The 9,077-nt window shown below is 36.7% G+C and overlaps 1 protein-coding gene across 2 annotated transcripts in view; it reads right to left on the reverse strand.

The window, feature by feature from the left end:
• The window catches only part of LOC110461893 (mitochondrial inner membrane protein OXA1L-like), a 29,723-nt gene extending 25,865 nt beyond the window's left edge, over positions 1-3,858 (reverse strand). For both annotated transcript variants that reach the window (XM_021515618.1, XM_021515619.1), the window contains exons 1-2: positions 3,735-3,858; positions 974-1,144 (exon numbers count right to left, since the gene is read on the reverse strand). In XM_021515618.1, coding sequence (XP_021371293.1) covers positions 974-1,144; positions 3,735-3,851 — 288 coding nt within the window. In that variant the 5' untranslated portion in view covers positions 3,852-3,858. The remainder of the gene's footprint in view (positions 1-973; positions 1,145-3,734) is intronic.
• Between the last annotated feature and the right edge of the window lie 5,219 nt (positions 3,859-9,077).

A 9,077-nucleotide genomic window follows, 5' to 3' on the forward strand; every position in this document is an offset into this window, starting at 1 on the left:
GCATAACATATTCCATCAGAAAGTGGTTTCTAGATATAATTATCCAATCTAAGCACACACATTGATAAAGCAACAGGAATAATCAACTCTATGGAAATCTCCATGAGTTATATTTTATACCCCTTGTGTTTACATGAACAAAAATATTTATGTCTCTGTAATTTGTTTATCAAAATTTGGAAATTGCACAAATAAGGACCAAGTGGGTCTATGTTTGCTCAACTATATTCTTTTTTAAATTTTATTAGAAAGAGAAAGTCTTCTCTACTGACTTTTTATATCCTTATACATGTTTCAATTGATGTTGCAGAAAACACTAACAATAGACAGCATATTCATCACAATATCAAGTGATTGTTGATACATAAAAGCAATGGTTGATATTGCTCTGAACTGTATATTTCTGTATTTGAGGTTAAAGGGGAAAAAACATCAGAGGTCAGGATGACTTTATTTTGGTATACCGGTACATGTATGCCACAGTGCATTCTCATTTTGTACCTTCATAAGCAAATTTGATGTCTATACATACATAAAAAAGTTAATGACCCAGATATGCTCCGGAAAATGGGGCAAGCAAACACTATAACTCAAGACTTTTTCAATGTGGCAGGGGTTGAAAATAAGTATTTGTGGCCACAAAGAATGTTTCCCAAGCGACCAAAAATTTAATTGCTAAATCAAAAACTTGCTGGCATAACTTTGTTCTTTTCATCGAAAATAATATGAACAAACATCTAGACACATGAAAGCAGTTATTGTTAAAGACAACTATCAATGATGCATTTAGGACAATAAGGAAATCTTTTAGACACATCTTGGGGAATTAATTTTTCAGAGAGGTAAAAAATTGACTTACATAAATGTTTGAGTGAGAGACATTTAAGCAGGAACATTCTTAAAATCAACATACATTTTACTGGTAGAAATGTACTAGTTTCAAACCCTGAGCGAGTATGAATACATAGTGTACCTGTGTGGCATCTGTACTATTGTAGCGTTGTCTTTGTGCAGAAAGCACACTCCAGGTTGGTCCCACACCATAACGACTGGATATTAGCCCTGCACTTAATGGACTGCTTTGAGTACCTGTGTCATGGAACTTCTTTAAATTTGTTGGATGGAACCATCTTTTCTGTATGGTCTGAAATGTATCAAGTGAAATCTGGATTAACATATCAGAAATTCAGTTTCTTTTGATTTATAATATTCTCTTAAGTTTGATAATTTCTATTGTCACCCATGTAAAATACTAGCCGCTTCCTACCGACTCCGCTAAGGAGAATTTCTCTTTAGCTCATTCGGTAGAGCGTAAGACTATATAAAGCAAGCCAGAGTTTGACTCCTGGCAGAGGCATTGAAAAAATAATTACCTCTGCTAGTCATTGGCACCCATGTAGGGACCGGGAGATTTAATAAAAATACTTAGCAATGCTGATGCTTACAAAGGAATCGCTACGACACTTGGAAAACTTGGGACAACTTCTTTCCTGGAGGGGGAGTATGTCACTCCGGTTATACAAGCTGCTTCCTACCAACTCAGCTAGGGAGAATTTCTCTTAAGCTCATTCAGTAAAGCGTAAGACTAGTAAGCCAGAGGTCCCGGATTCGACTCCTGGAGGAGCCATTGAAAAAACAATGACCTCTGTGTTACACTATAATTTATTAAATATAAATATACAAAATTTGATTTCAACCAAGCTCATATCTCGTGTGTCCGGCTCAGTTTGAACCTCAATTCTAAGTGTGCATATATTTAGGCATAAATGATTTTCAACCACTGTAGTGCAGTTACCAGGTTACAGTACGATACTCTGATCACTAATGCAACACATATTGCCTGCGCCTTCTATTAAACAAAATAAAGACTAAGGTCTCTTTCCCGTTTCGGGTTTATCTGTTTTTAATCGTAACATTTTCGTGTTTGAATCCTGGCAGACTTGCAAATGTTTATGTAGGCCTTGTTATGTTTTCTGAAGGCCTGCCTGTTAGCAGCATCAGAATACTAGGTCCAACCTTTTTTTATAAACAAACAAATCTGGTTGAACCGGTTGGATCGCGATAAATGAATGCGTCCTAAGTGAAGCATGCACTCCCATACTCAACCTAGCACAAGTGTTCTATCTATATGTTATACTCCACAGAGACCAAAATGGCTTTAATGTGGAGGTGTTAACAATTGAGCCACGTGCTTCTGCATAAATATGTAAAAGTATGACATAGTCTTCAAATTCCCTACCCTTATATATTCACATTACAGTAGGGTAGGGCTGACCTAGTCTGCTAAAACTGACCATAATACAGGTCGTTCCGGCCCCCGAGTTGTTCTGTCCATAGTCGTTCCGACCTTAGTAGTTCCGGCCCCTACCCGGTCCAGCCCCGTATACTTAGTCGTTCCGGCCTCATATATTATATATATGATTCATATTTATTTGGAATTAAATTTTAAATTAAATTTATTTATATAATGGATAATTCATGTTACTTATTCAAATAAATAAAATTAAAAATTGTACATTTGTTGACTTTTCATTTTACATGTTGTCTAAAACAAAATACACCTGTGTAAATATACGGAGTAAGATTGCTTTTAAAGACACATTACAATCATTCTTTTGTTTATTTTATAACCTCGTGCGTTTGAAACTGTATGGCTTCTAGAAAACGCTGTGTAAACACCATGCGTGTATAGTCTACCGACGTTTTTACTTTTAGTTGATGAAAGACGTTGAATTTTTTTGTCATCACATCTTGTTAAAATCGATCTTCGTCGATCTTCCTAGTGTGAAGATGCAAATTTGTATGATTTCAACTAAACAGACAGTCGGCAACTTGAATAGAATAATTTTAATACGGATATCGGCATTCCTCCGGGCTGTGTCCAAGCTTTGTGCCCCAGGGTTTCCAGAGAGAAGTGTGTTAATGACAATGGACAAATAGTATTGTGAATTAATTGTGATCGAAAATTGTGAAATTTAATATCGGTAATGCTATATATATATGTTATTAATTCATGTTCTGCTACATAATTAATAATGTATGAAAGTTAAATGTGTTTGGTCTGTCGTAATAATATGTGGACATATGTCATAATCTATTTTCACGAGGTATATTGTACTTTTCTAAACTAAGTTCGTAATTATTAAGAAATACTGTAAGCTAACTTATTTGCTATACTGTAAGCTAACTTATTTGCTATTTATTAAATATATGTTGTTATTGTTGATTGCATTAAATATTAAATAATGAACAAAATGTATCATGTTTTTTCTCGTCTTTTGATCAATGTATGAATAACTGTTACATCCGAATTTATATAAACATTCGATCCATTCATAAAACATAACAATGGTGGATATGTAAAGGAAAACGTAAACACTATATAGAGCCGGAACGAATAAGGGGCCGGAACTGCTAGGGACGGACCGGGTAGGGGCCAGAACTACTAGGGGGCCGGACCGGGAGAGGCCGGAACGACTTGATACGGACTAGGTGCCCGTGACTGAACCAAACTAGGCAACATATCGTCATATATGTTAAGAAGCCGCTGGTGGTCTATTTTTTTTCGGACATTATCGCGCGGAGTACGATAGCGCTTGTCAAAAGTATTTCGCCGTGTAACCTCTAACATTGATGGAGTAAGCAACATAATTAAAATGTTGATTATAAAGCTATCTGCATCGCATACACTGTAGTTGCCAACAATTAGAAATACGATTGATATAAGTATTTACATTCAATCTACCCTCTTTCAATGCAGTTTCATTGAAATGCCCAACTGAGCTCTGTCCGCCAAGCAAATTGATCCATTTTGACGTAAAACCGGTACGCACATGCCGGAGAGCCGCCATGTTGCTTAAGCTCTCTAAACCATGCTAAGTGCTGTTGTTGTTTAATATGTAGGATTTTATCACTATGTCTTAGAAAGTGTATAACTTAACTAACCTTAAATAAAATCTTGCATTATATCATATTTATTTGTATCAATCGAAATTAACGCAAATTAGCAAATGATTGGTTTAGAGATTAACTTTAAACAAGAGGCATATTTGGCCTGCTTATTCGTGTCGTATTTCAAATGAATTGCCTAGTTATTTTATGTTCAAATTCGGCATCCGCATTTGCAAGCCAATTAGGCTTTTGTCCTGAAATAACACTATTAAAAAATAAAAGTTCCATCTAGTTTTTCCACATCTTTTATTCCTTGACCGGTTGACATATTGGTGAGATCGGGGCAAACACCCTGATAGTTTCGTTCTTGAATAAACATTTACAATTTTGAGGATCTTAATTATCAGTTCACTTGACAGGAAGAAACATTCACACAACAATTACTTATAAAAAAGTACCGAAATGTCAACAAATAATTCGAACGCTTAATCGTTTAAACTAGGACAAACCATGAACAAAAGAGATATTTACGTGGATACTCTTGAAAAAGTGCAAGGAAAATAAGACCATGCGTTCCTAAAGGGTACGCGTATTCTGCTTCATCGACGACACCTGATAGTGGAAACGTACGGAGAGAAATGAACATGTTGTGAACCGTGTGTAGATTACCGTTGAACTTTACTTGCTAGAGTTAATATACCTCATGTCCATTTACTATACAAGGGGACTTTGTCTAAATTAGGGTTATATTTATACACACATCAGTCGATCCATGTTAGTCCATTTCCTAAAATGTACTATAGTTATAATTGTCGTGTTTATGCTCATACCTCTAACAGACTGTTGGCTTCCAGGAACCGTAGCCGCGCACTATGAATAGAATAAATGAGTTCCATGGAGAAAAATTCAATAAATGTCTGGAATCTGATTCGGAGATAATTGCATGTCAGATGATAGCTAGGAAATTATGTTGGGTACATCCGAGAAGCAATTTTGAGAAATATGTTTTGGGTCCTTAATCAAGTTGCTATGCTGTTATTGCTGTTTTGTACATCGAAGCAGGGTTGTGAGCTTGTCCATTGTAATGGGTCTGTGTGGTTCCAGTGCGACACATTCTGCAAAAACAAAGTGCTGTCGAGTCTCTGGCGCCTGGTTGGAGAGTTTGCATCTATCGTTTACTTAATTGGTGTGAATTGAACGCAGTCCTGTTTGATTGTAAAATTAAATTCCAGCTAATAACCTGACCTTGACCTCAGCTCGACATCCATCCATTGTGTTTGGTCTCACAGTCGTGTAGATTGTATGGTTTTCTTAGCTTGATAGACGTCTTGTTGATATACCTATATAAGTTATGCTTTCAGAGGAAGTTCTTATTTCCAATCAGATTATGTTTTTTTCTGCTATATGGCTAACCGTAGCATGCATGGCTTCCCATTCTGCCTAGGGTGGAGAGTTTGATAGCAGTGGGTATGCAAATTGGAGGCCATTTTGTGAGATTATTTTTTTTTTTATGTTTTAACAAATTTTATTATATATATAAATAAACATATATAAATGGATCAGATAACAGGCTAGGCGATTAATTTCACATCTCATTGTCTGTAGAAGATCCGGAATTCGAGGGATTTTTAGTTCCTCGTGACGTAATGAAAGACGTTCAGAATGTGTGTTTTTTTGTGTTAAGTTACGTAGTAGCAAGATAATGTGGTAGGAGTTATTGAGTTTTCCTCTGGGAGGCTACAATGTCTTACTGTTTCAAGTCGAGTGTTGTTGTACCGACGATTTGGTTTGTGCTGCGCGCCGTATGCCGATCGAGGTGTTCAGTATCTACTCTTACTTTAATTTCTTCGTCATGTAGCTAGCGTGAGCGGACTGCAGTTCCTTATTGCTGCCTTGGGTTGGTTCTGTATCTGTTCTGGGTGCTGAACTCTTCCACAGTGTTCACCATCACCCCCATCTCTATGTCAGAGTTAAAAAGTAGAGCTAGGTCGTCTGCACAATTGGTACGTGGTATTCTGGTGGTACCTATGGCTGCTCCGAAGCAGGCTGTCGTAGTACATTTTATAGTGACCTGTAGACATAACTCCGCCTTGTCGTATCCCTTGTAGTATATTGAAGGTTTTGGAATTATGTCCCTGACATTTGACAGACACGGAGATGTTCTCATATACAGGTCTGTGAGGCTAGATTTGATGGTTAATCACATCACAGGCTTTTGGGGTATTAGGCGTGGTGACTAGTAATTTCCATTGGTTTGCTTTGGCTTCGAGAATGCAGTTGTGATGAGAAGGCCCGAGTTCAATGTGGATATAACCTTGCTAGGATTGTTCGTAAGACCCATCTTATATATGATCATCCACACCGGACTCCAATATGTTTTAAAGGATACATACATGTACCTATATACTGAAGTTCGGTTATGGACATCACGTGCACATGTCTAATAAAGTTTGTTATACGGAACGCCAAATTAGCATATATAGGTACAATTCAATTGAAGATAGGTACAATTCCATTGAAGATAGGTCAATCTGATTAAAATCATCTGTTACATGGCTCCGCCTGAACATCTGAATATGCCGCGGTCAGGGTCACGTTCAAGTGACCTTTAGATGAACCAATCAGAGGCGCGCTGGCAAAAGTTTGCCATCGAATCGGAATATCATGGTTGATTAATAAATAGCGAGGGGTATCGAACAGATTAGTTTCCAAAACGAATATGGCGGCGGGGACTGACGTTTCTACGACGCCAAGGAAAACGTACCCATTGGGTAATAATTGCGTAGGCAACACCGCCATACAGTCTTTCTTCTAAGCCCTTTTGAAAGAGGGTCTCTGATTGGTCAAAATTTAATGAGTATTTATAAATATAAAGGTCACCTGAACGTGACCCTGACCGCGGCACACTCAGATGTTCAGGCGTAGTACGAAGTTAACGAAGCCATGTGACATGTGATTTTAATCAGATTGAAGATAGGTACAATTGAATTAACGCGTTAAAAATACTTATAACGCGTTAAATGCTATCACGTTAAATATAGACCTGTTTTTTTCAGGAATCCTATCAACAGTGGATTACTGTTATCGTGTTGGCATTGACAGGGATGCTGACACAATGGACACACTATACAAACGTGCTTGTTTTATAGAATATTGTATTACTAATCTTATCGTGGATGAAGGATTATTTTGGCAACGAACCATATAACCATGCCACATAACATTACTTAGGCCTAACGTTTATGCAGGCAAGTTCGTCACATTAGTAAAGGTTTCAGTTAATAATTTGTCTAAATACCAGTTAGTACAGAAGAACATTTGACTGAAATGCCTATAAATAAACATTGTTGTAAACACGCCTGAATGACGTCACGCAGCAACATTTGTGACGTCATTAGTCCTTCCGTGTTTTTGCTCAAAGGTGCAGGAGTTTCGCCATCTTCAAACATTTCACTAATTTGAAAGTAATTTAAGTGTTTAAATGTAACATATTGTATGTTTATGCTTCACAAGTCGTACTGATACGAACAGCTCCAAATGTGTGTGTGTAACAATGATTAACATTCAAATAAATGTTTTTTCTTAGTTGTGACTTTTGTATTATTTGTCACATGAACGGGAAACATCAGACGATAATTAAAAATCTGATCGCTTTACCTAGATTGTAGGATAAACATTCCGCTGGCCCTATATGATGCATGTAAATTTCGTTGTTTTGAACTGGTTGTTATTCACCTATTGGAGGATATATTGGCAAACAATATATATACCATTAAAAAGCGTGATTTTTTGCTCTTTCAGATGATATAAAAATTATCTGTATTTAACGTAGATTTATAAGCAAATGACATTGGTTAATCTTTTATAAAACTAGTTTGTTAACTGAAAAACGGCTAACTTTTTGTTAACAAATAACTAGCAGTAAATTGTAGACAATGTAATTGGTACATATATTGTTAAACGTCATGAGGTAGAAGCTCACGGTCACTAGATACAAACGAAACATAAAACATGACAAGAATCTGAATTTGCGAATTTCCATAAAAACGGTACACTTTTTGTTTAAAGTAACGCAAGGAATATTTACGAAAAGTTTCCATGTCACAGGGTCAAAGGTCAAGGTCGTGGACACTTGGGAAGACTGAAATTGCAAAGTTCCTAAAAAACAGTACACTTTTGATACACACATACATCGACACTTTGGAAGACTAAAAATGCAAAATTTCCCTAAAAAAAGGTACACTTTCTGTATATACGAAAAATGTTTTGGCAAAGTTTCGCAGTCATGGGGTTAAAGGTAAATGTCACTGACACTTCAGACGACAAAAAATGCTCAATTTCTCATTTACGGTACACCTTTTGTATACGCTTCTACATTTGCAAAATTGTAGAAAATAATATTTCAGCAAACTTGTAAGGTCACGTGGTTAAAGTTCAGAGTCACAGACACATCAGGCCACTGAACATGCTCATTTTCTCCAAAAAAAAGTAGACTTTTTGTTTACACATATATATTAAAAAAAATGAAGGTAATTGTGCCAAGATTATTTTGACGAAATTTCAATTTTCTCAGAAACCTAGGACCCATAAAATCTAGTTGCGGAAACAGGCGAAGACAGCTGGGAATTTAATAGCTTCAAAAAATAAACTAGTTCTGAAACTTAATGTGTGAATGATATTTTGTTGATAGGTCATATTATTCACATCAATGTAATTGTTTAGACTACAAAACTTGAAGAGAGATGTGGAACTAGGGAGCCGAGGGCAGAGTTTCTGACCGATGACCTATCTGAGAACATAATAGCGGCTGTAAAGTCCATGGAGCAGGAACTACTGTCTTCTTGTCGCGATTTAGGTATGGTACACATAATAACTCCGACAGTACTTAGGTATGGTACACATAATAACTCCGACAGTACTTAGTAGCTGGTTTACGTAAGAGGTGGTGGGTGCCGGAACTGACCACTCAAGTCAGGTTTCTAACTGTTCAATCATTTATGCACCCACCACACCAAATGGGCAGAGGTAGATAGTGTTAACCCTATCTCAACTTGGGTACACTTTGCGTTTAGCTCCATTTATCATGGTTATCGAACTTCATGTGTATTCACCTTTAGAGTACTAGGTTGAGGCTACCCATAATGGAACACTTTTTAAAGAAAAATATAAAAAAAATCATATTAAGT

This window comes from Mizuhopecten yessoensis, unplaced genomic scaffold (genome assembly GCF_002113885.1).
Source record: "Mizuhopecten yessoensis strain PY_sf001 unplaced genomic scaffold, ASM211388v2 scaffold10703, whole genome shotgun sequence".
Taxonomy (NCBI): Eukaryota; Metazoa; Mollusca; class Bivalvia; order Pectinida; family Pectinidae; genus Mizuhopecten; species Mizuhopecten yessoensis.